Genomic DNA, 26235 nt, shown 5'->3' with positions numbered 1-26235 from the left:
TTTTCCCACGAGTTGTTTTACATTTTCTTCTATTTTTTCATCCTTTTGAATATGTTTGATTTATTTTTGATGTCTCATAGAGTCATTAGCTTCCACTTGCCCAATTCTAACTTTTAAGGAGCTGTTTTCCTCCATTAGCTTTTGTGCTTTCTTTTCTATTTGGCCAATTCTACTTTTTCAGGAGTTGTTTTCTTCAGTGGATTTTTATATCTCCTTTTCCATTTAGCCAATTCTGCTTTTTAAGCAGTTGTTTTCTTTTTCTAAGAGGTAGACTCTTTTTAATAATTCTTTTGCATCACTCTCTTTTCCCAATTTTTCTTCCACTTCTCTTATATGATTTTTAAGCTCCTTTTTGATCTCTTCCATGAGTTTTTTCTGGGCCTGAGACTACTTCCCATTTTTGAGGGGGAAGGTTTGCCCATAGGTATTTTGACACTGTTGTCCTCTTCTTAGTTTGTGTCTTGATCTTCCCTGTCACCATAATAACTTTCTATGGTCAGATTATCTTTTTTTGTTTGTTTATTGCTCATCCTTTTTTTTTTTTTACCTTTTTCCTTTCTTTTAAATTTGAGCCCTCCTCCTGGGATGGAAGGGGCCCTGTCTTAGGCTTCTTGTGCCCAGGGCTGCAGGTCCTGGCTATTTACCTGGTGTTGTTCTGATGTTGTCCTGAGGCCCACGGGGGACCCTCATGTCTGGTGCTGCACTGAGGGGGTGGGATAGGGGTGACTGATGCAGTTGGAGGCCATAGGGGTCTGGTAGCTTACCTGGTGCTGAGCTGAGGTCCTAGTGCTGTTGTCTGATGTGGGCTGAGTCTGGTGGGGTATTTCCATGTTTCTCTGGGGCTACACTGAAGCACGTGGTGATCTGGCCACTGGAGGTTGCCTGTTCACCTAGGGCTATGCTAAAGCAAGTGGTGGTTCTCAGAGCTGGAATCTTCCCAGTCCCCTGGCTATACTGAGGCATGTTGGGGGGTCCTGTTGCTGTCATTTGCCTGCTCTACCACACTGGGGCTAAGGATCTACTACTGCTGGGTTGCTGAGGTGGGGCTTGCTGCTGGCTTGCTGGGATGCTTCCCATTCTGGAATGTGCTCCCTTTTTACCTAAGTGAGACTGACCTTTCCTGCCAATCCCCCAAGTTTCTTGGGCTCAAAGATTATCTTTTTGCTGGTTCTATTGTTCCGGGAGTTGTTTTGGGGTGCTATTTTATGGTTGTTTGGAGGTGAATATGAGAGAGTCATAGCGATTTACTGCTTATTCCACCATCTTGGCTCCCATCTTCCTTGATTTTTAAATTTGAGAATATGAAATAAGAAATGCTACTCACTTGTTTGTTTTGTGTTTGAACAGAAGTTTCTGTTTCTTTGTGTTTCAACAGAAGTTACTGTGTTTGTCAAAAGACTAAGAAGGAAGACTTACCTTTCCAACATGGCAAAGGTATGTTTTCCCCAAACATGGCAGAGAGCAAGACGATTCCCCAAAATAACGGAGGGTTCTGTATCTCAGGAAAACCAGCACTAATTACACTTTGAAGTGAAAAAATTAACCACAAGATCACATGATTTCAGAGCTGGAAGGGACTTCACTGGCTACCTAGTCCCCTTCTAAATATACAACTTGTGAGCCATATTGGTGTGTGGTTATAATTGGTAAGCCCCATAAACATTTTACAAACGATGAATTCTTTTGTTTGGTGGGAACCACTTTCTTCTTTCTACCCCTTTAGAACGTCTTTTATTGTTACATAATCCCTTATCTTGCTTTTTAAGTTGAGGGAAAGAGAAAGGACAAGGCAGAATTACAGGCACAATGCTAATGACATCTTTGGAATAGTATTAATGACAAACTCCATCGGGTAGAATCGGAGTCTGATCTGCTTTACACAACAGGCAACAGTATAGACAGAGAGATGATAGATAGATAGATAGATAGATATAGACATATAGATATACATACAGGTAGGTGTATATATATATATGCATGTTCACACCCATGAAGCATATACATGGATAAGTATGCATGTGTCTACAAACATGGTGTTCCTGACTAAATATGATAATGTGGTAATGTTATATATGTGTGTGCACATAGATAGATAATCATATGTTTTATATAGAGAGTCAGGAAAACTTGCCTAGTTGTTTAGTCATACGTCTTTTCACTCTGAATGGAGGGTAGATAGCTATCCTTCTAAGAAAGTCAGAGTAAGGTTTGAAATGGAAGTTAGAAAACATAAAAATATGGGCACCAGTGAAATCTAGTTTGGAAGTCCCTTGAAAGTGAGAACCTTCAGATGTGACAGAAATGTCCTGGTTGTATCAGCCACTTCGCAGTTTCACTTGTGAGAAGATACACCTATGCTCAGGATCTATTAAAACATAGGCCCATCCCTCCACCTATTCCTTCTCCCATTTGACAGCCATACAGCTATATATAAGGTCCTTGAGGTCTTACATTGGCCACGTCTGCTGATTTTTTAAAGTTGAATATTAGACGTACGCATGCTAACTACATCTCGTTTGAGGACAGTCAGGCATTTGAGAGTTGGTCTGTAGGATAACCTATATATCTTTTATACTTTTCCTTGGCTGAGGGTCGGGGCATAGCCCAGAAATGAAGGTCCACCGGCCTTGATGTGGCCCTTGAAAAGCAGACTGTCGGCATGGGCATTTTTCTGGGTAACCATGGAGGTGGTTCAACCCTTTCAGTGTTAAATATTTAATTGTGTTCCTTCAAGGAACAATGTAAATATTGCATACAGTTTTAACATCCTGATGGTCGGTGAGGTTTTTAATTTAATGGTTAATATCTAAACCTAATTTCTGCTTTCTCTGACAGTGAAATTGGGATTTTGTCCAGGGGAGTAGAAAGAATAAAATGAAAAGCTTTAACTAACTCTTCAATCTCATTATCTTTAGACAATGAGAGTGGTATTAAATAACAACAGGAGAGTCAACATTTTAAAATCAGACTTGCATGCGATTGTCAACCAAGGAGCGTTGGATATTCCTAGGAAACCCTTGCAGAATCATTTTAGAAGTATGGAAGAATTGGAAAGCAACATGGAACTGAAATGTAATTTGTTTTCTCTATGACTCTCTTCTTTATTAGTGTGTTTGTCAACTGTTTGGGCTGAGTCTTTCCCTTAAGGGTTTACTTATGCTATCCCTCCCAGTGGGAAGGATTATATTCATTTCTATATAAAGCTAATTGTTGTATGCTAGCCAATTAAACAGTTTTTAAAGTCTATAGAAAGGATGGTGGTTTTTTTAGCATCTGGTTCTGACTTGTGGGATTAACATTGGAGTAGAATAGCAATGTGTTTTAAATGTCAGACTAAAAATCCTAGCAAACTTTTGACTTTTTCCTTAAGTATAGTTTTTTTAAGTTAAAATTATTGTCAATATAGCTTTTAAACATTATGCATCAGGCCTCACTTAATACTATTTGTTGAGTTGTGTCTGACTCTTTGTGACCCTTTTGGAGTTTTGTGTGGCAAAGATACCAGAGTGGTTTGCCAGTTTCTTCTCCAGCCAGCTCATTTTACAGATGAAGAAATTGAGGCAAACTGGGTGAAGTGACTTAGCCAGGGTCACGTAGTTAGTAAGTGTCTGAGGCTGGATTTGAACTCAGGAAGATGAATCTTCCTGACTCCAGGCCCAGCACCACCACCTAGCTGCCCCACTTAATACCATAAGGATACATAATTTGGTTGGTGCATGCCCTTCCTTCATCAATGTGGTCACAACCATTGTTTACATTAGTAGAGTGATCTTTGTGAATTCCTTCATCCAAAAAGATTCATTGTCCAACAGTAACCATTCCAGTGATGAGGTTCTTTGAACTGAAAAAGGCTGGCTCTCAACTGACAGACATACACAGACTGTTACTTTGCCTCTACTCAAAGCATTCTGAGCTTGGCAGACCCTGCCAGTTTGCATTCCATTCACTTTGCCTTTAAGAACCATAAGTCAAAAAAAAAAAAAGAACCGTAAGTCACCTCCCAGCTACAATAAAGCAGTATTAGCAGACCTTAGTGGGAGCTTAAGGCTCCGGCTGTGAAGCCATCTCACTGTTTGCATCATTTGTGTTTCTATGAGACTTAATGATTCCAAAATGCTTTCACCTGCATTTTATCATTTGATGTGAAGCTTAAGCTTCATTTTGTCCTTGTGTCATGTGAGATTCAGAGGGGTAAGTGACTTGTGGAGTCCCATATCTAGTAAGAAATGCAGCCAGGACTCAACCCAAGGTCTTCTGACTCTGGGTATGGTGCTCTGTTCTGGGATGATCTGAGCTAGTGGAGTCTCTTACCAGAATTTGACAGGGCTAGTTCTCTGGGGCCCAATGCCATAATGCTAGCTAGCCAAATGGAACAGTAGGTGAAGTACTAGACCCAGAATCAGGAAAATCTCAGTTCAAACCCAGCCTCAAATACTTCTTAGCTGTGTGACCCTAGCAAGTCACTTCACCCTGTTTGCCTCAGTTTCCTCATCCGTAAAATGAGCTGGAGAAGGAAATGGCAAACCCCTCCAGAATCTTTGCCTAGAAAAATCCCAAAGGGGCCATGCTGAATCGAACTCTGCTGAAATGACTGGACAATAAGCATTTCAACCAGGCTGTGTAGAGATCAAATGAGGTAACATATGTAAAGCACTCTGCAAACCTCAGAAGCCCTGTATAAATGCTAGCTATCATTGTTATTGCAATGCCGGCCTATGTGATATGTATTCGTGCTTGCCATCATGGCACAAATTAAATTTATTCTTCCAAATAATGAGCAGTCATCAAAAGATTTTGATCATCTTCTGAGGATATGCACTACTCCATGAGAAAGCAAACATTAATTCCGGTTTGGAGGGGGAAAGTAAATGAAGTCTTTATTTTATCTACTTGCTGCTCATAGCATTTAAACTGTTTCACTTATTGTGCCTAAATTGGATTTGATTCGTTCACTGACTTGCCTGAAGCCAAACAGAGTCCAATATTGTTACTCTTAGCCTCATCAAAGAGTATTTACAATGGTGCCATGTTTAATAATTGGGTATGTTTTCTGTAATTCATTGCATTTAACATAATCAATACTAGTTCAGTGGGTGGCTATGCACAAGCTTGCTGGGTTACTGTGGGTGTTTGTCATTAGCCCTGCTCATTCCAAAATCTCCTTTCATCAAAGCGTAGTAGTGTACTTCGATAGAGCCCTGCGAAAGTCTCTATCAGGTGGGGGATCTGCACAGCCACCAGAAAATGTCAACTCCAGGGTTCTTGTTCTTATTCTTGTCTATTAAGAACAGCAATAATAGTTCACATTTATATAGCACTTGGAAGGTTTGCAAAGCGATTTACTTGCAGTATTTTATTTGGTCCTACTAACAGTCCTATAACATAGGTTCTGTTTTACAGCTAAAGAGACTGAGGCTCAGAGAGGGTAAGTGATGCAGCCCAGACTCACACAGATAGTAATCATTTCTGGTTTAACTTGAAAATAGGTCTTATTTTTTTGCAGATCAAGCTCTCTATCCACTATGTCATACTGTTAAACTCTCTCATACTGTTAAATGTGATTAAGTTAATTTGGTGCATTCTTCCACCTTCCTGCCATTGTCAGAATAAGGGTAATCTATACCTCTTTTTTGTAGTTCACTGGACAAGTGCCCACTTTGCTCTGGATTCTGCGGCGCTTCCAGAAGGAATTCTATTGAATTTCTTGGTAGCCTTTATTTGGCTTTCTTCCCAACTAAGTACTGACAAAACCTCAGCATAAGCTCAAGCCAACCCTCCTCACCTCTGGAGCCACTGACAAACACAGTGTGTATAGAAATACAGAAAGTCGAAAGGCCTTTTCTTTTTGCCTGCAGCATTGTCTGCTCCAGTGGAAAGATCCAAGGTCTGCAATGTCAAGATAGCAGATTTCTGTTCTTCAGATCCTTCACCAGCTTGCTCTAGCCCCCAGGCAAAGCATTTAACTTCTCTCAAATGCTTTGATTTTCCTTCTCAGTTAAATGGCAGTAATAAACTACAACTTGCATGAAATCTGCACCCTTGGTGAGATCACGTCTGTGAGGTGTGATGAGCTCACTTGAAGAAAGGCTCTGTCTAATTACAAGGTGCAATTGTTCTTTTAAAAGGTGTCTTTCCAACTCCACAGGTGACAGAAGTGGTTGGTCAGGTGGCTTTCTGATTCACAAGTAGATCAGCACAGTTGGTGAGAAATCCGGGCCAAGGATTCTTTATTTGTGCTAAAGACTAACCCCGCCCTTGGGGGGAAGAAGTCCTGCTGATCTATTGATGTCTCAGAACCATTTTTAAAGTCAATATGAATGTCTAAACAAAAAGCTTCATCATCACCTAGTGTCTTTTTTCTTCCCAGGTTTAAACAGTTTGATTTCTTTGCTGGGAACTTCAACGGACGTCAGTGTCTTCCTGAACTGTGTGTCTTCAAATCTCCAGGCGTTTGTCTTCCAGGTACAAAGCTAACTGTGCTTTTTCTTGAAGGAAAGTAGGCAGCCATAGACAAATTATGTACTGAATGTTCCTACCCCAAGAGTATGAAAGAGAGGCTGCTGCCCAGAGTTGTCTGGGGCATGTCAAGGCTTGGACTAGTATTAAAAACTGTGGGACAGGTTTTCATCTGCTTCTGAGCCTTGCTCATTTGGCCATTCTACACACCTACTGTTTGAACATAGAGAAACGTTTAAGGAATACAAACCCAAACCACGGTGAAGATTTAATGAACTGTTGTATTGTATATACATGCAGAATTTGGGTGGGGGTTGGGGTGATAGAGGGAATAGGAAGGGACAGATGGGAAAGGGGTATATTTCATAAAAAGAATAGTTGTTTGTGTTTCCTAAAGAAAGCACCACTAGAGTATCTGATTTAATTTAAAAGATTCAAGATGTATCACATTATAACTATGTTTGAATTGGCCCATGGGGGCATTTTACCATTGGCAAGTCTTTCGGTAGGCCCTGTTTGCTCTCCTTTATTATCACCTCTATCAGTAAACTTGTATTAAGCAATTCAACTGAAGAAGCAGTTAGTAAAAACACCCACTGTGTGTCAGACACTTAGTGTCTTTGTCTATGCTAGACAAAGGAGACACAAAGACAATGACAAAACGGTTCCTGCTTTCAAGGATTTTACTTTGTTTTTAGAATGCTGTTGTGAGAGAAATATCTTCTCTTTGAGTTCACTTGGTAGGTTACTGCTGCCAAAATAAATTTACCACATTGCAGAAATTAGAGATTAAGAACCTAGGTTTTTATTATGCTTAAGCATAGCTTTAAGAGTCAGAAAAATAACCCTGAACAAAAATTAGGATTCTAATGAGACTTTTTATAGACAAAATTACATGAGAGAGATGGAGAAATAGTTTTTAATATGTAGCAATTTAGTACATCCTCTTAAGCCGTATAAATTGAAACAGTTAAACAGAATCATCATCTCATACATCCTTTAAGGAACAAACCTAGTTAAACAGATTCCATGGACAAACTAAGTCAGGTTACAGATTAAACTACCTACAGATGGCTGATTGAGAAAAGATTTACCCAAAAGATTTGCCTAAAAGATATAGACTTAGAGCCAGTAGTATTTTTTTTTGTACAAATAGTTAACTAAGTCACCTTAGGAAGTTCAAAACTCCGCTTTGGCTCCTTATCTGAGGAATGCCAAAAAGTCTCCCCTTAATATTATTATACCATGAGTCAGGTTTTATCTAGGTGATGTTAATCTTAACAGAAAACATGTTTCAATTAGCCAAAATGTTCCAGGAGGAGTGGCATAGTAAAAATTAACAAAAGAAAATAACAATGAACAATTATTATCCCAATTCCGTGCTACATGTTGTAGACATAAAGGATGTTCGTCTTTTAAGGGGTTTATAACCGAGCTTGGGGGAAAAGACATGTATATATCACCTAAAGCCTTCTAGAAAGGGGAGCTATTTTATTACCACTCCAATTTTCCAGTGCTTCTTTTATCTCCTTGATATTTGTATTCCCAAGAGTCCTCTGCAGAATCTTGTTCTAATCCAGCTCCTTTTCCCAATTTGTTTTATTCAGTGTTTCTACTTTCTCTGTGAATAGGCTTCACTATCCTTAATAGTAAAAATAATTTTCTTTAAAAAATTTTGGTAGCTCTTTTCCATATTTTATCTGTTTCTTATTCTTCCAGTTTCTTCCTGCAATATTCTCAGGATGACTTTGCTTATTAGGTCATTCACCAAGATTTCTTTAAATTTGTTTTTTCTTCCTACTGCTTGTCACAGATCTAAGAGAAAATATTGCTCATAATTTTAAAAATATAAATTATCTTTATTGTTGTCACTTGCCAGTAACTTACACTACTCCCCAACAAAAACCATGCCTTGTAAAATATAAGTACATTTAAACAAAAAAAATGAATGTGTTGTCTGTGTCTAAATCCTGCATCTGTATTCTTTTTTTTTTTTTTGACTGGTCAAGAAACATTTTTTTAATCATTATTTATTTATTTAATATTTTTAGCTTTCAGCATTAATTTTCACAAGGGTTTGAATTACAAATTTTCTCCCCATTTCTACCCTCCCCCCCACTACAAGATGGCATATATTCTAATTGTCCCGTTCTCCATTCAGCCCTCCCTTCTGTCACCCCACTCCCTCCATCCCCTTTTCCCTTACTTTCTTGTAGGGCAAGATAGATTTCTATGCCCCATTGCCTGTATATCTTATTTCCCAGTTGCATGCAGAAATGACTTTTTTTTTTGAACATCTTCTTTCAAAACTTTGAGTTCCAAATTCTCTCCCCTCTTCCCTCCCCAGCCACCCTCCCTAAGAAGGCAAGCAATTCAACACAGGCCACATTTGTATCATTAGGCAAAACCCTTCCACAATACTCATGTTGTGAAAGACTAACTATATTTTGCTCCTTCCTATCCTATCCCCCTTTATTCAGTTTTCTTCCTTGACCCTGTCCCTTTTCGAAAGTGTTTGCTGTGGGGGGTGGAGCCAAGATGGCGGCTGGAAAGCAGGGACTAGCGGGAGCACCCTGCTGAGTCCTTCCAAAAACCTATAAAAAATGACTCTGAACCAATTCTAGAACCGCAGAACCCACAAAATAGCAGAGGGAAGCAGGGCTCCAGCCCAGGACAGCCTAGATTGTCTCTGGGTGAGGTCTATCCCACAGGGAGCTGAGAGTGGAGCAGAGCCCAGCCTGGGCGGCACGGACCAACCAGACCAGGAGCCAGGTAGAGCGTGCCCTAGCGCCCTGAATCAGTGAGCTGCAGCAGTTACCAGACTTCTCAACCCACAAACACCAAAGACAACAGAGAAGGTTAGTGGGAAAAGCTGCGGGAGTGGAAAGAATTCGAGGTTCAGCCACTGCCCTGGGGGCAGCGGAGGTGGGGCAGTTACAGAACTAGAGCTGCAGTTGCTTCTGGCCCCAGGCCCACCTGGTGGGAGGAATTAAGTGGCGGATCAGAACAGGAATGAAGAGACTGCTGAAGATCTAAGTCCAGTCCGGGTTGGGGGTTCTTGGGGAAGGAGGAGTGCTGGTGTGGCAGAGCTGGCGCATCCCCCCAAGCTTGGAACATAGTTCTCTTAACTCTACAAGCAGTCATACCCCCCCTGAAAAACTCAAGGGTCAAGTTAGTTGGTTGGGAATATGGCCTGGCAGCAAAAACACACCCCGATTCAGTCTCAGACTTTGGAAACTTTCTTTGGTAACAAAGAAGACCAAAACATACAGCCAGAAGAAGTAAACAAAGTCAAAAAGCCTACATCAAAAGCCTCCAAGAAAAACATGAACTGCTCTCAGGCCATGGAAGAGCTCCAAAAGCATTTGGAAAAGCAAGTTAGAGAAGTAGAGGAAAAATTGGGAAGAGAAATGAGAAGGATGCAAGAAAACCATGAAAAACAAGTCAATGACTTGCTAAAGGAGACCCAAAAAAAATACTGAAAAATATACTGAAGAAAACAACACCTTAAAAAAATAGACTAACTCAAATGGCAAAAGAGCTCCAAAAAGCCAATGAGGAGAAGAATGCCTTGAAAGGCAGAATTAGCCAAATGGAAAAGGAGATCCAAAAGACCACTGAAGAAAATACTACCTTAAAAATTAGAGTGGAGCAAGTGGAAGCTAGTGACTTTATAAGAAATAAAGATATTATAAAACAGAACCAAAGGAATGAAAAAGTGGAAGACAATGTGAAATATCTCATTGGAAAAACCACTGACCTGGAAAATAGATCCAGGAGAGATAATTTAAAAATTATTGGACTACCTGAAAGCCATGATCAAAAATAGAGCCTAGATATCATCTTTCAAGAAATTATGAAGGAGAACTGCCCTGATATTCTAGAGCCACAGGGCAAAATAGAAATTGAAAGAATCCACCGATCGCCTCTTCAAATAGATCCCAAAAAGAAATCTCCTAGGAATATTGTCGCCAAATTCCAGAGCTCCCAGATCAAGGAGAAAATATTGCAAGCAGCCAGAAAGAAACAATTTGAGTATTGTGGAAACACAATCAGAATAACCCAAGATCTAGCAGCTTCCACATTAAGAGATTGAAGGGCTTGGAATATGATATTCCAGAGGTCAATGGAGCTAGGATTAAAACCAAGAATCACCTTGCCAGCAAAACTGAGTATCATGCTCCAAGGCAAAATATGAATTATCAATAAAATAGATGACTTTCAAGCTTTCTCAGTGAAAAGACCAGAGCTGAATATAAAATTTGACTTTCAAACACAAGAATCAAGAGAAGCATGAAAAGGTAATCAAGAAAAAGAACAAGAAAAAGAAATTGCAAGGGACTTACTAAAGTTGAACTGTTTTGTTTACATTCCTACATGGAAAGATGATGTGTATGATTCATGAGACCTCAGTATTAGGGTAGCTGAAGGGAATATGCATATATATATATATATATATATATATATATATATATCTATATCTTTATGTATATATGTATATGTGAGTGTGTATGTATGTATATGTGTGTGTGTGTGTGTGTGTGTATATATATATATATATATATACATATATATATATATATAGAGAGAGAGAGAGAGAGGGCACAGGGTGAGTTGAAGATGAAGGGAAGATATCTAAAAGAAACAAAATCAAATTAAGGGATGAGAGAGGAACACACTGAGAGAGGGAGATAGGGAGAGATAGAATGGGGTAAATTATCTCGCATAAAAGTGGCAAGAAAAAGCAGTTCTGTAGGAAGAGAAGAGAAGGCAGGTGAGGGGGAAAGAGTGAATCTTGCTCTCATCAGATTTGACCTGAGGAGGGAATACCATACATACTCAATTGGGTATCTTACTCCACAGGAAAGAAGAAGGAAGAAGATAAAAAAAGGGGGGAGGATGATAGAAGGGAGGGCAAATGGGGGTGGAGGTAATCAAAAACAAACACTTTCGAAAGGGGACAGGGTCAAGGGAGGAAATTCAATAAATGGGGATAGGTTAGGAAGGAGCAAAATATAGTTGGTCTTTCACAACATGAGTATTGTGGAAGGGTTATACATAATGATACACATGTGGCCTATGTTGAATTGCTTGACTTCTTAGGGAGAGTGGGTGGGAAGGGAAGAGGGGAGAGAATTTGGAACTCAAATTTTTAAAAACAGATGTTCGAAAACAAAAAAAAAGTTTTTGCATGCAACTAGAAAATAAGATGCACAGACAATGGGGCGTAGAAATTTATCTTGCCCTACAAGAAAGGAAGGGAAAAGGGGATGAGAGGGGAGTGGGGTGACAGAAGGGAGGGCTGACTGGGGAACAGGGCAACAAGAATATACACCATCTTGGAGTGGGGGGGAGAGTAGAAATGGGGAGAAAATTTATAATTCAAACTCTTGTGAAAATCAATGCAGAAAACTAAATATATTAAATAAAAAAAAGGAAAAAAAAAAGAAAGATTGTTCAAGGCTGGGCAATTTAGAAGTAAATGACATAATCAAAGTCACATTCTCCAGCCCCTCATTAAAATAGGTCCACCTCTCATTGTAATATTCATTCTTATCATTTAATAATTAACCAATCAAAGTTGATTGCTACTCTCAAGAACATCCACTCTTCATCTTTGGTAATCCAGAGTGTTACTGACCCATTTTATTGGTAATATGCAAGTATTATCTGGGTTATTAGCTAGAAACTGTGTCTCTGAAACTTTTTAAACATTGTAACTTTAATAAACCAGAGTTTTGGAAATAGACCACCAAAATTGTCTTGTTTCCTATGGAAATATTAGAAAATCAGTCGCAAAAAATAGACTAGAGTTGAATTCCCATGTTGTAATTGCTTTCTTTTATGTTGATTGGCATTAATTGAAGTATATTTATTTAATTAACTTCATACTTATATCTGTTAAGTTACTTTATAGAAAAATAAATTCAGGAATAGTTATGGCAGGCATGCCTTGAAGACAAGCTGTACTCCTGGGAAATCATCGACTGCTATGTAAATCACTTGCCTCTGGATATTCTTAAATATAAACACTAAAAAAAAAGTTAGTACTTATAATCCATCATACTATTGCTTTATTTGAGTCATTTAAAAATGAATAATCCTCATCCAGAAGATATCATTTGTCCTTTCTATTTTACTATGTAAACTATGAATAAGTATTTAACTACAAACAATAAAAGCCTTAAATGTGAAAAAAAGAAAGTGTTTGCTTTTGATTACCTCCTCCCCCTATCTGCCCTCCCTTCTATCGTCCCCTCTTTTTTATCTCCTTCCTCCTTCTTTCCTGTGGGGTAAGATACCCAATTAAGTGTGTATGTTATTCCCTCCTCAGGCCAAATCCAATGAGAGCAAGATTCTTTCATTCCCTCTCACCTGCCCCCTCTTCCCTCCCAAACAGGACTACTTTTTCTTGCCACTTTTATGTGAGATAATTTACCCCATTCTATCTCTTCCTTTCTCCCTCTCTCAATATATTCCTCTCTCATCCCTTAATTTGGTTTTATTTTTTAGATATCATCTCTTCATATTCAACTCATCCTGTGCCCTCTGTCTGTATATATATATATATATATATATATATATATATATATATACATATATATATATGTATGTATATATACACATACACATATATATGTGTGTGTGTATATATATGTATATATATGTATATACACACACACATATATATGTGTGTGTGTGTATATATATATATATGCACACACATATATATACATATACATATATATGTATATTCCTTTCAGCTACCCTAACACTTAGGTCTCATGAATTATAGAGATCATCTTTCCATGTATGAATGTGAACAAAACAGTTCAACTTTAGTAAGTCCCTTGTGATTTCTTTTTCTTGTTTACCTTTTCATGCTTCTCTTGATTCTTGTGTTTGAAAGTCAAATTTTCTATTCAGCTCTGGTCTTTTCATTGAGAAAGTTTGAAAGTCATCTATTTTATTGAAAATCCATATTTTGCCTTGGGTCATGATACTCAGTTTTGTTGGGCAGATGATTCTTGGTTTTAATCCTACCTCCTTTGACCTCTGGAATATCATATTCCAAGCCCTTCGGTCCCTTAATGTAGAAGCTGCTAGATCTTGGGTTATTCTGATTATGTTTCCACAATACTCAAATTGTTTCTTTCTGGCTGCTTGCAGTATTTCTCCTTGATCTGGGAGCTCTGGAATTTGGTAACAATATTCCTAGGAGTTTTCTTTTTGGGATCTTTTTGAGGAGGGGATCTGTGGATTCTTTCAATTTCTATTTTACCCATTGGCTCTAGAATATCAGGGCAGTTCTCCTTGATAATGTCTTGAAAGATAATATCTAGGCTCTATTTTTGATCATGGCTTTCAGGTAGTCCAATAATTTTTAAATTATCTCTCCTGGATCTATTTTCCAGGTCAGTGGTTTTTCCAATGAGATATTTCACATTGTCTTCCACTTTTTCATTCCTTTGGTTCTGTTTTATAATATCTTGATTTCTCATAAAGTCACTAGCTTCCACTTGCTCCAGTCTCATTTTTAAGGTAGTATTTTCTTCAGTGGTCTTTTGGACCTCCTTTCCCATTTGGCTAATTCTGCCTTTCAAGGCATTCTTGTCCTCATTGGCTTTTTGGAGCTCTTTTGCTATTTGGGTTAGTCTATTTTTTAAGGTGTTGTTTTCTTCAGTGTATTTTTCAGTATTTTTTTGGGTCTCCTTTAGCAAGTCATTGACTTGTTTTTCATGGTTTTCTCGCATCCTTCTCATTTCTCTTCCCAATTTTTCCTCTACTTCTCTAACTTGCTTTTCCAAATCCTTTTTGAGTTCTTCTATGGCCTGGGGCCAGTTCATGTTTTTCTTGGAGGCTTTTGATGTAGGCTTTTTGACTTTGTTGACTTCTTCTGCTGTATGTTTTGGTCTTCTTTGTCACCAAAGAATGATTCCAAAGTCTGAATCTGAATCTCAGTCCATTTTTGCTGCCTGGCCATGTTCCCAGCCAACTACTTGACCCTTGAGCTTTTTGTCAGGGTATGACTGCTTGTAGAGTAGAGAGTACTTTGTCCCAAGCTTGAGGGGATATGCTATTGTTTTCAGAGCCATTTCTATACATCCAGCTGTGCCACACCAGCATTCCTCCTCCCCCAAGAACTGCCAACCTGGATCGTGACTCAGATCCTAAGCAGGCTCCGCACTCCTGCTCTGATCCACCACTTAATTCCTCCCACCAGGTGGGCCTGGGGCCTGAAGCAACGGCAGCTGTAGTTCTGTAGCTGCACCATCCCCACTGACCCCAGAGTGGTGGCCAAACCGCGAACTCCTTCACTCTGTCCCCACAGCTTTTCCCACTAACCTTCTCTGTTGTCTTTGGTGTTTGTGGGTTGAGAAGTCTGGTAATTGCCACAGCTCACTGATTCAGGGCACTAGGGCCTGTTCTGCCTGGCTCCCGGTCTGGTTGGTCTGGGTGCGGTTCACGCTGGGCTCTGCTCCGCTCCGCTCCCTGCTCCGTGCAAGATAGACCTTACCCAGTGACCATCCAGGCTGTCTTCAGCTGGAGCCCTGCTTCCCTCTGCTGTTTCATGGGTTCTTCCCTGCATCTGCTTTCTACCACTTCTTTGTCCAAGGAAAAGTGGTATACTTTACCACCAGTCCTCTAAAATCCCCATTGACCACTACTTTAACAAAAAGTTCTACTGTCTTTACATGTTGTTTATTTTTCACATGATTCTACTTATTTGTCTCACATAAATCTTTTCAAGCTTCTCTGAATTTTTATACTTATCTTTATAGCACAATAATATTCCACCATTTATGTACAATGATCCGTGCAAGCTTTCCTCGGTTGACGGGCATCCACTTTCCTTCTAGTTCTTTGCTATTGCAAATATGACTGCTCTAACTATTTTGGTAGATTTGAGGCTTTTCTTTATGTATTTAATCATCTCCAAGTATATACCCAGTAGTGGTATCAAAGAGTACATACCATTTAATGATTGTGGAGATAAAATTCAGTTCCCCCTGCCCCCTCCCCCAGAAGAGCTGGATCAGTTCACAACTCCCAAACCAGTACATCAGTGTGCCTTTGGCTCCAATATTTACCATGTCATCTTTTGTTAATCTAATACATGTAAGACAGAACTCGCATTCTAGTTTCACTTTGTATTTCCCTCATCAGTGATTTGGAGCATTTTTTATTTGGTTGTTGATATCTTACATTTTTCAAACTGTTAATATCCTTTGACCACCTGCCTATTGGGAATAGCTATGTTGTTTACACATTTAAATCAATTTCTAGTATATCTTGGATATCAAACCTTAACCAGATATGTTTGCAACAAAAATTTTTCACAGTTAAAAGCATCTCTTCTCATTCTAGCTAGACTGATTTTGTTATTGTAAAAGCTTACTTTATGTAGTCAGAATTATCTTTCTTATCATTTATACCACCTGTCTCCTTTGCTTTGTTAAGAATTAGAACACCCCCTCCCCCTGCCCCCAGCCTCCAGCCACTTGCCCTATCCCTAGGGTTTTCCTAAAAAAAAAACAAGACCCAAGTCCTAGTTAGGTTTTTGTTCTACCACTGGCCCATGGATGCTGATGGCTTCTGAAGGGACACTAGTCTCTCTCAGGATATAAGATGTATGCCGTCATTGTTTAGCCTCATGATTTGCTCCATTTTTTTACCTTTCTAGGTCTACAGAAAACTGATGGAGGAGTGACTCAGATCAGTGATCGTTGCCTGTCTCCCAAAATATTTCATTTTAACAATTTTTTAGGCATTGCCATATCCAATGCCTTCCCTTTTTGTTGCTGTTGCAAAAATGTATTCTTTACATCAAGGCACAAGGCCTTGTTCTCTCTTGTCCTTTCCTCCTGATCTATACTTTCTACTATGTTTTTCACCATCCTCACCTGTGTCTACCTCTGCATTATGTTCCATGAAATTTTGTTTCCTCTTGACTTTGGATTAATAAAACTAACTGTACCAACTATTTACCTCTCCAAGGAAACCTTGCGAGCCATCCTTCCATTTAGCTAAACCTTCCTTATGTCTTCCGGCCTAATTTACATCAAAAAAGGCACTAGGGTTAATGGCAAATGCCTAATTCCTGGCACTTGTGAGGCTGATGTGGATGAATCACAAACTGGATTTCTGGGCTGTAGTGAACTAAACTGATTGGATGTCCACACTTAAGTCCAACACCAATATAGCAAGTCCCCAGGAGTAGGAGGCCATCATGCTTCCTAAGGAGGGATAAACTGGTGCCAACAAAAAATGAAGTCAAAGTTCCCATGCATAGGGGTAGTGGGATTAGACATGTGAGTGGCCCTTTTAGCCTGGATAAGATAGAGAAATTTAGAAAGAAGGAAGGAAGGAAGAGAGAAAGACAGAGACAGAAAGACCTGGGGGATGGGGTGGGGAGAGGGGGGTGAAGAAGGAAGAATTTGAAAATTGATATGATTCTGTTTCTCCAGTAGTACGTTCACTCATTCATCATTGAACAAGGATGTCCCACATTTAGAGCAACAGCAGCTAATTTGCAAACCAGTTTAAAATGACATGATCTTTAGCATCCTCTGCTCCCTTTTCTGTTACTCTCCCACATGGGACTGAGATAATTTTGTCATTTTTCTCTGCCTCTGGGGTTGCCATGGTCAAAAAATTTATCATTACATGACCAGCCTATTGGTGATGAACCTCTCTGTTCTTAGCTAAACTGGTTATAGAATTACAGTATTTGAGAGGTAAAAGCTATCTGAACAGCCCCCTAGTGTAAACTATGCCCAAAAAGAATCCCCCCCTATAAGGTTCTTGGCTAGTAGTCATCCACCTTCTGCTTGAAGATCTCTAAGGATATAGAATATACCATCTCTCCAGGCACTCTATTTCACGTTTGATCACTTCTAACTGTTAGGAAGTTTTTTTTTAATATCAAACTTAAATTTGCCTGTTTGCAACTTCTACTCATTGTGTCAGACAAACAGTACAAATCTAATCTCTGTTCCACATAACAGCACATCAGATACTTAAACATAGGCATCATGGCCCCCCTTCTCTTTTCCAGGCTAGACATTATCAGTTCCTTTAACCCATTTTCATGGGCTCAAGGCCTTCTACCAACCGAGGTGCCTTCCTTTGTTCATGACATTCCTATTCCTGCCTTGGCATAGAGATGTTCTCTTCCACTACCTCTACTGTAATATTCAGTAGAGGAGAAGGGTGAATGAACGAACAATTGTCATACGAGTTATAGAATGGTTAAGTAGAAAGGAGAGGTCAAATAGAATGACTGAAGTAATGCGAAGAATGACTGATTTCTTTTAGCTTAGAGGTCAGGGAAGGATTCATGGAAGAGATGACATCTGAGCACAGGTAAAAAGGCTCTCAATAGACAGAAATGGGGGAGTGAGGTAGGAGGAAGTGTCCATCCATGGCAGGGAGCATGTGCACAGAGGAGTACAGAGGCAGAAGAAATGGAAGATCAGGAACCGGGTTAGTCTAGCTCAAGCGTTGACCATATTTACAGGGGTACCCAGAAATAAGGTGGGAAAGATCAGCCATAGCTTGTCTGTGAAGACTTTTAAATGCCAGGCTAAGAAATCTGACCTTTTTTCATTGTGCATGGGGAGCCACTGAAGGTTTAGAGGAAGATAGTAGCTCATAGAAAGGTTATTTTGGCATCTATGTGAAAGATAGATCATAGACAGTAAAGACTGGAGACAGAATGTTAGAAAGCTTCTGTCTAAGAGAGGAGCGAGGAGAGTGTGAACCAGGTTGGTGGTGGCAGGAATCCCAAGGAAAGAACAAATGAAGAAGGGCTGGAATTTTGATGGGGTAGAATCAACAGGACTTGGCAGTTAATCGAATGTGGAAGGTGAGGGAGTAGGAAGAGTCAATATTGACTGACTGCAGTTTCAAACCTTGGTTACTAGGAAACTGAAAGCCTCCTAATTAGAAATGGGAGAGTTAGGGGGAAAGGCATTTGAGGTGAAAGATGATAAATTCAGTTTTAGATATACTGAGTTTGAGATGCTGGTGGAACCTCCAAAAGATGACTGAATAACAACTCACAACAATTGTCATGGTTATTATTCAGTACATTTTAATAGTCACTGCTTGGAGCACTGAGTCAACAGGCCAAATCTAATGAAAGCGTTCTTGTGGAATAATTAATATGAATCCTCTTTAGAAATAGCATGGTATTCTTTTCCTACTACATCTTAAACCGCACCCAAATCTGGGGTTTCCAAAATCTCAATCCTCATATCATCAGACTTCACAAATGAGACATGCTAGAAAAATGGTGGATTTGTAACCAAATGACTTTGAAAGGCTTCTTTCTATAAGGTAGTTCAGCTGATAAAAACAGACGATTGTCAATAAAATAGACTGTCAGACCACAGTTTTTCCTGCTTCTCAGAGATGACTAATGGTTTCACTTGTTAGCATCTGGCAGTGAGAAGGAAATGTTAGACTTGGTCATGTGTTCTATGCTAACTGTTCTCATCCAGGAAGCAGCCAAAAATAATTCTATCTACCCATCCTGCCACCCATATATCTATTTACCTATCTGTGTGTATGCTTATATATGCATATACATATATACACACATATACATACACACACAAAGTGCCATGGCATACTGATAAAAGGAGTAATAGGTAATTTTTATGGCATTTGCCCATTCACTTGGCTGCTCTACTAGTACTTGGTTTGAATGGTCCTTTATCTCATGGTACTCCCACCCAATCAATCCATTGGGTTGATATAAAATGAAACTCATTTTAAAAATTAATCTTGCTCAACAAAAGTTGATTCCAAGCATCCTATGATTTATTCAAGAGGATGAACCGTGGAAATCCATGGAAATACAAAATCATGTTCATGTCAATGAAAGAATCATCTTCTAATATAGGCAACTAGTTGGTACATTGAAAGAGAGCTGAATTTGGCATCAGGAAGACCTGGTTTCAAATCCTGCCTCAAATACTGACTAGTGATATGACCCTGGACAAGTCAATCATCCACCCTCAGTCTCAGTTTCCTTGCTTGTAAAATGGGATTGATAATAGTACCTACCTCATAGGGTTACCATGAGAATCAGATGAAGTTATATATATATATATATATATAGCATTGTGTAAACCTTAAAGCGTGTTATAAATCTTAACTATTAATCTATTGTTCTGTTATTATTATTGAGTCATTTCAATCATGTCTGACTTCATGACTCCATTTAGGGTTTTCTTGGCAAAGATACTAGAATGGTTTGCCATTTCCTTCTCCAGCTCATTTTACAGATGAGGAAACTAAGGCAAACAGGGTTAAATGACTTGCGCAGGGTCACACAACTAGTAAGTGTCTGAGGCCAGTTTTGAATTCAGATCCTCCTGACTCCAGGGCTGGCGCTTTAGCCACTGCACCACCTAGCTGGGCAACTATTTATTATTATGCAAATCCAAATCTCTCTACATTCGAGAATTGTTCGAGAACGCTCTCTACCCAAGCCTGGCCCAGCCCCCTCTGCAATATCCCTTGGAAACGGAGTTTCTCTATTATCTGCTACCCCACTACTCCCCCTATGGTTTCTATTGTTCCTTTTTCTATCCCTGTCCCCAGGGTTCTCTCATTTCCATCCTCCTCAACCCTAGCCCACCCGTTTTCATCTCAATTACCTTCCATTTGTGCTGTATAGATTCTGTATGTACAAAGTTATTTGCAAGTTTTCTCCCTCATTAGAATGTGAGCTCTTTGAGGGCAGGGACCTGATTTTTGCCTTTCTTTGTATCCCTTGAGTGCTTGGCACATAGTAATAAATGCTTGCTAACTGACTTCTCACTTTCTCACTACACTCCAGACTTCCTGTTTCATAGCAAACTCCTTGTCATCCTGGACCTCTTTCTTTCACTTTCCAAAAAGGCTAAAAGCCTTCTTGGAGACCTGGCTCCCTTGGCTCCCTTCTGATGACATTGCCTCCAACACTAGGTGTACCTTCTCTCACCCCCCCTCCCCCAACATTGGTCTTGGAAGAGAAAGTTGGAATGCACATCACTCCACACTGTCACTTCCAGATGTTGCCCAATAAACTTTCCTTCTCTGAAATCCACTTAATCCAAATTTTCAACCCAATCCAAATTTTAGTAACTATGGAATATTTTTATTTTGGAGAGGGGAAGGGAGGGCAATTGGGGTTAAGTGACTTGCCCAAGGTCACACAGCTAGTAAGTGTGTCAAGTGTCTGAGACCGAATTTGAACTCAGGTCCTCCTGACTCCAGGGCCAGTGCTCTACTCACTGCACCACCTAGCTGCCGTGTAACTATGGAATATTGACCATCAACCAGGTCGTTCTCCTTTTTTTCACAAGGAACTCAGCACCTCACTGATCAATTCCTAGCCTTATCCAAGTGGATTTTAATGTATACTTAGATACTCCCTTAAACCCCCAATTGCTCCTAATCTCCCATTTCCTCAATGTTCTTAGGTCCCATGACCTACTTCTTCACTTCGACTAGGCCACATATAGGGATGGTCACATACTAGGTCTTGCCATTACCCACGATTATTTCATTTCCCTCATTAGAAACCTTAACCTCCCCTATCTGACTATAGCCTCTTAGCATCTTGCCTCTCCCCATGTTCATCTCTCCTACACTTGTTCTTTATTCTTATCAAGACCTCCATCCTCACCACCTCTCAGTACTTTAAGGTCATTGCCTTAGCACTTCCTCTCTTTCCATCCTTCATCTAGCAGTTAGCCATTTCAAGTAGATACTGTCCTTCCCTCCCTCATCTTATCTCTGGTCTTTTCTTGCTAAACCATAACACTGATTACTTCTAGCATCTGGCTCTTCTCAAAAGCTGCTGAATTTAGCTGGAGGAGATCTCACAACCAGACTGGCTAAGTGCATGACAAATTGATGTTACCCAACCTCAACTGTGCCCTCGCTGTGTCTGGGTCGTTGTTTTGTTCCTTCCTAATTAATTCTCTATCCCCCCTCCCAGAAGCCATTCCAAACCTTCCCTTCCCTCAAGCCTCCTAATCCACCCACAACTTGCCTTTTCCTCTCAGTTGAGGACCTTGCCTCTTGCTTTACTGAGAATATTGATAGTATTGAAAACAATCAATCTTTTCTCCCATTCTCTCCATCTTAAAAACCCTTAACATCATCTCCTACTCTCTCCTTCCCCCGAGTATCTCTGACAAAAGATGACCCTTCTTGCCAAGGCCAACCCTTCCATATATGTACAAGATCCAATGACCTCCCATCTTCATCCTCAATCATCACCCATCTCTCTCTTGAATTTTCAACGTCTCTCTACCAATAAGTTCCTTCTCTACTGCCCTTCAAACATGTCAAAGTTTCCCTCATCTTAAAAAAAAATCATTAGTCCCTATCTTATCCTCAGGCTATTATCCTATATTCTTCCTTTTCTCAGCCATACTCTTGAAAAAAGTTTATCATATTCACTGTCCCCCCTTTTTCTCCCCTTTCTCATCAACCCTTTGCATTCTGGCTTCATCACTTAACTGAAATTGCTCCCCGCAAAGTTACCAATGATCTCTTAACTGCCAAATATGATGGCCTTCTCTTAGCCCTAATTCTTCTTGACCACACTAATGCATTTGACACTGTTGACCCCACCTTCTTCTCCAGGAGATTTGCTCTTCTCTTTTGGTTATCAAGACTCTACGCTGTCCTGGTTCACCTCCTAGCTGTCTAACTGTTCTTTCTCAGTCTCCTTTGCTGGCTAATCACCAATGTCACAGTCACTCGCTGCGGGCATTCCCCAAAGCTCTCTCCTGGGCTCTCTTATCTTTTCTTTCTACATTCTTTCTTGAAAAACCTCATCATCTACAGTGGGTTTAGTTCTCTCTATACGACTATCTCCCTGATCTCTATATTCAGCCGCACTCTTTCCCTTGAACCTCTTGGTCTCAAACTATATGAGACATCTTGCCCTTGACCTTAACAGTCCTAAACTGAATTCATTATCATTCCTCTTAAACCCACCCCTCTTCCAAACCTCCCTATTCCACTTGAAGGCACTGCCGTTTTTCCAGTCTCCTGACTACCTGCTCATTCTCACTCTGCACATCCAATTAGTTCCAAACCTTCCTACTTTTACCATCGTGGCTGAGGAACTATAAGTCACAGAGAAGGTGCTAACCTGCATTGGTAAAGGGAATCCCTCACCAGAACTCCTTACATTGATGAAACCATGGGTTAGGATAAATACAAACACAAATCTAATTATATATCTTCTTTTCACAGAAGTACTTTTGACCCTAAAAACATCCATTATTCAGAGGTACCTTTTGTATTGATGGACAGAGAAATTTTTTCTCACTTTTTTCCATAACCAAATTGTTTCCTAGTAAATGTAAAGAATGCCGAAGGCTGCTTACAATTCAGAATAGAAAAATATCTCATCCATTGTTTTATACATTTAAATAGAGTCTCTGTAGTTTTTTGTTAGACTTCCTTGGGATAGAGGCTTATGATATCCTTTAATGGAATGTTTCCCAGCCTTTCCCTGCCTCCTCAGTAATCCTTTACACTTAAAAATTATTGAGAACCCAAAGAGCTTTTATTTATGTGGATTAGATCTCTTCATATTTACCATATATGTTAGAAATAAAACTAATAAATTGTAAAATGTTTGTCATTCATTTTAAAATAACAATCAACCCATTGCTTGTTAACATTTTTGAAATGTCAAAAACAAACAGAAAAAAGTGAGCAGTGTTATTTTACATATTTTTACAAATCTCATTAATCTGCTTTTGCATTCAGTCTGTTGTGATGTATTATTCTTGGTTGAAGTATACAAAGAAAATCTAGCCTCACATAGATATGTTACTGGAAAAGCAAAGATGATTTTAATAGGTAAATAACAGCTTAGAATTATTATGAATATGCATAAACTATATAAAGACTGCTTACCATCTCAGGGACAGGGGAGGGGAGGGGAGGAGGTAGGGATAGAATTTGGAACTCAAAACTTTTTTTAAAATGTTGAGAAAATGTTTTGACACGTAATTGGGGGAAAATAAAATATTATATAAGAGAGAATTATTATGAATATAATTTCAAATTTGTGAACTCCCAGAAAGGGTCTTGGAAACCTCAAGTGTCCATAGACCACATTTTGCAAACTGCAGCTTTAATGCTATGAAGATAGCCTATGCTTAGCTCACAGCAGGAAGCTGTGTAGATGACCTCTTAAGATACCATCTAACTGTGATTTTTAACACACAGCTGATTATGAATATTCCCTGAATTAAACACAATTATGTTTTCATTACTATTGAATGCACAACTATCCAGCCCTGGAGTGATTATTATTCCAATCAGAGCTCCTCCCCATAATCAAACTTAGCACCACAACTGATCTGCTTTTCTCTGATAAGACAATCAAAGTACATGTCATTAGGGGTTTAAATAGCCTATCAGAAACTCTCAATTTATTCCCCACATAGACTTTATAGGTGCTACCCCTGCAGTATTACTCCGCCATACTTTACAAGTGACCTCTTTGTAAAAATATGTATATGAAAAAAATAGGCCAATATCTGATCTCCTCCTCCTTTTTTCTCAACTTCAAAGAACACTGCACCATGGATCAACCCTACAGGGGATGTAGCCAAAAGCTAGAATCCAGCCCAGTGTGCACTCATTAAAGCACCAGTCCTTAGTAGAATTCGTAAATTTCTCATTTATACCTTTAAAAATGGATGTTGCAGGAAACGTGTACTTGTAAAATTGTATGAGCCATATTTTTCTGTTTGATTTTTCCTAAATCGGGACATCCTTTGTTATGCATTCCTAAAATTTACTAGCCAAGCAGGAGCAAAGAAGAGTTTATCAGATTGGCTGCTAGCTTCCAGCTGAGATGGAACTTCCTCCTAACTTCCGTGAGCAAGGCCATGACCCTCTGCCACACAGATAGTTTTGGTAAGGCACCCTCCTGGGCCCCCAAGTCACTGAGTGTTAGCTACTCTTGAATTACAGGTGGTTTTGCATTTTGATACAGGCATAGCCAAGATAACTCTAGCAAGAAAGGAGGGGTAGTGGTTCTTGGGACATCCCAATGGGAATTTCAGTCTGAACAATTGATAAGGAAGTCATATTGTAATACAGCACGGCCCTAGTGAGCATCACGGAGAGGGACAAGATTAAGTGTTCAATTTTTTGGTTCAAAGAATATAATATGGGCCTCAGTAGAAAAAGCCCTGCTTTCAGAGTAAGGACTGGAGTTTGAATCCCTGCTCTTCACCTAACAGTGTGACCTTGACAAAGTCACTGAACCTTAGAGGCAATATAAAGGAGATAGAATGTAGTAGAGAGTAGGTAGAATGTAGGATTTGGAGTCAAGAAGACCTTGGTTAAAATCCCATCTGATGCACTTACTAGCTATGTGACCTAGGCAAGACTCTAGCCTCAGTTTTCTCATGTATAAAATGAGGGAGTTGAACTTCGTGCTATGGTCCCTTCCCTCTCTCGATCTATGATTCGATGATCCTATGAACTTTCCTGGCCCTATTTCCTTATCTGTAAAGTGCAGGTGTTGGATTAGATGACCTCTGGGGTCCCTTCCAATGCTGCCCCTCCCTATTCCTCTAGTTATTAGATCAGTCTCACAAACACACTGGAGTTTCAGTTGAATGCTGTTCTCAGAGTTTGTGATGAGGAATTGCTATGTAGATTAAAATGAATTACTTTGCTTACTTCAGTAATTCAACTTCTTTGGATGGTGTCCAAGATGATTAGCCTATATACAGTCATAAATTTGCCCTACAGTGTTACAACAGTGTTTCAGTCCAAGTCTAGAAATAAAGAAAGAGCCCACACCTGTTTACCTTTAACCAGACTACTCTCCCCTCAGGATATATTTGCGTATTAGAGATTGCTCAGGAGAATCCATGGGGAGTTTGATGAATCTCCCACTCCTGGTCACTGCTGAAGCCCCTTGTAGAGGTCATGCACTTTGCTGAGAGGGCACAGAGAACTCCTGATTGGTCCCCAGTGATTGAGGCTGCCTTAAAATGTTTGGCAGATGAGAAGTTCTGCTCTCATTGGAGGAACCTCAACAATTAGAAGGCTATCAGAGTAAAGAGAAATGGCTCCACTCTCCTTCTTAAGCCTTTCACTTTCTTGGATTCCCTTCTGACAAAGGTCCATACCCTGTAACCTTTAAAAATTTTTTTTACTTAAAAAACATTTATTTTCTCTTCTTCTCTTAGCTCAACATGCTGTAATCTCAGGTACATTGAGGGGCACATCATATTGATCAGAGATTCCCCCATCACATGGATGTGTAGAGACAGGGACCAGACATATAATGTCATTGGTATCAAGAACTATTGGGTGACGAAATCTCTTCTACCAATACGGATTGGCACCACTTTGCAACTTACGGTTTTAGAGAGTTGCCCAGAACACTGAAAGGTGAAATGACCTCTCCATAGCCACATAGGCAGTATGTGTCAGAGGAGGTATTTGAACTCAGGTCTTCTTGGCTTTGGATTGACTCACTAGTCACTATGCCACACTAAAATCAATAAAAACAGTAGTTAATACATCGAATTGAATGGGCCGGTAGTTATTGGCCCAAAGATGCTATGATCAACCTGGCCTGCCCTGGGCAGCCCTGGTTATCAGCCACTGAATACCTGTAACTTTGGGTCCTCTGAGAATTTACAATAAGCTAGCCATTTCCTAGTGAAGTCCTCGTCATTTTCTGTCCTATCTTCTCACAAATCCAGTGTTTTTCAGCTCTGT

At 39.7% G+C, this 26235-nt stretch overlaps 1 protein-coding gene across 3 annotated transcripts in view; it reads left to right on the top strand.

Annotated features, from left to right (window-relative positions):
* Nucleotides 1–26235, top strand: part of RFX8 (regulatory factor X8) — a 118807-nt gene that overhangs the window by 75651 nt on the left and 16921 nt on the right. For all 3 annotated transcript variants that reach the window (XM_036758204.1, XM_036758203.1, XM_036758202.1), the window contains 4 exons: nt 1376–1434; nt 2916–3072; nt 6368–6462; nt 24294–24408. In XM_036758204.1, coding sequence (XP_036614099.1) covers nt 1376–1434; nt 2916–3072; nt 6368–6462; nt 24294–24408 — 426 coding nt within the window. The remainder of the gene's footprint in view (nt 1–1375; nt 1435–2915; nt 3073–6367; nt 6463–24293; nt 24409–26235) is intronic.

Source organism: Trichosurus vulpecula, chromosome 4 (genome assembly GCF_011100635.1).
Source record: "Trichosurus vulpecula isolate mTriVul1 chromosome 4, mTriVul1.pri, whole genome shotgun sequence".
Taxonomy (NCBI): Eukaryota; Metazoa; Chordata; class Mammalia; order Diprotodontia; family Phalangeridae; genus Trichosurus; species Trichosurus vulpecula.
This window is presented reverse-complemented; position numbering and strand designations above follow the sequence as displayed.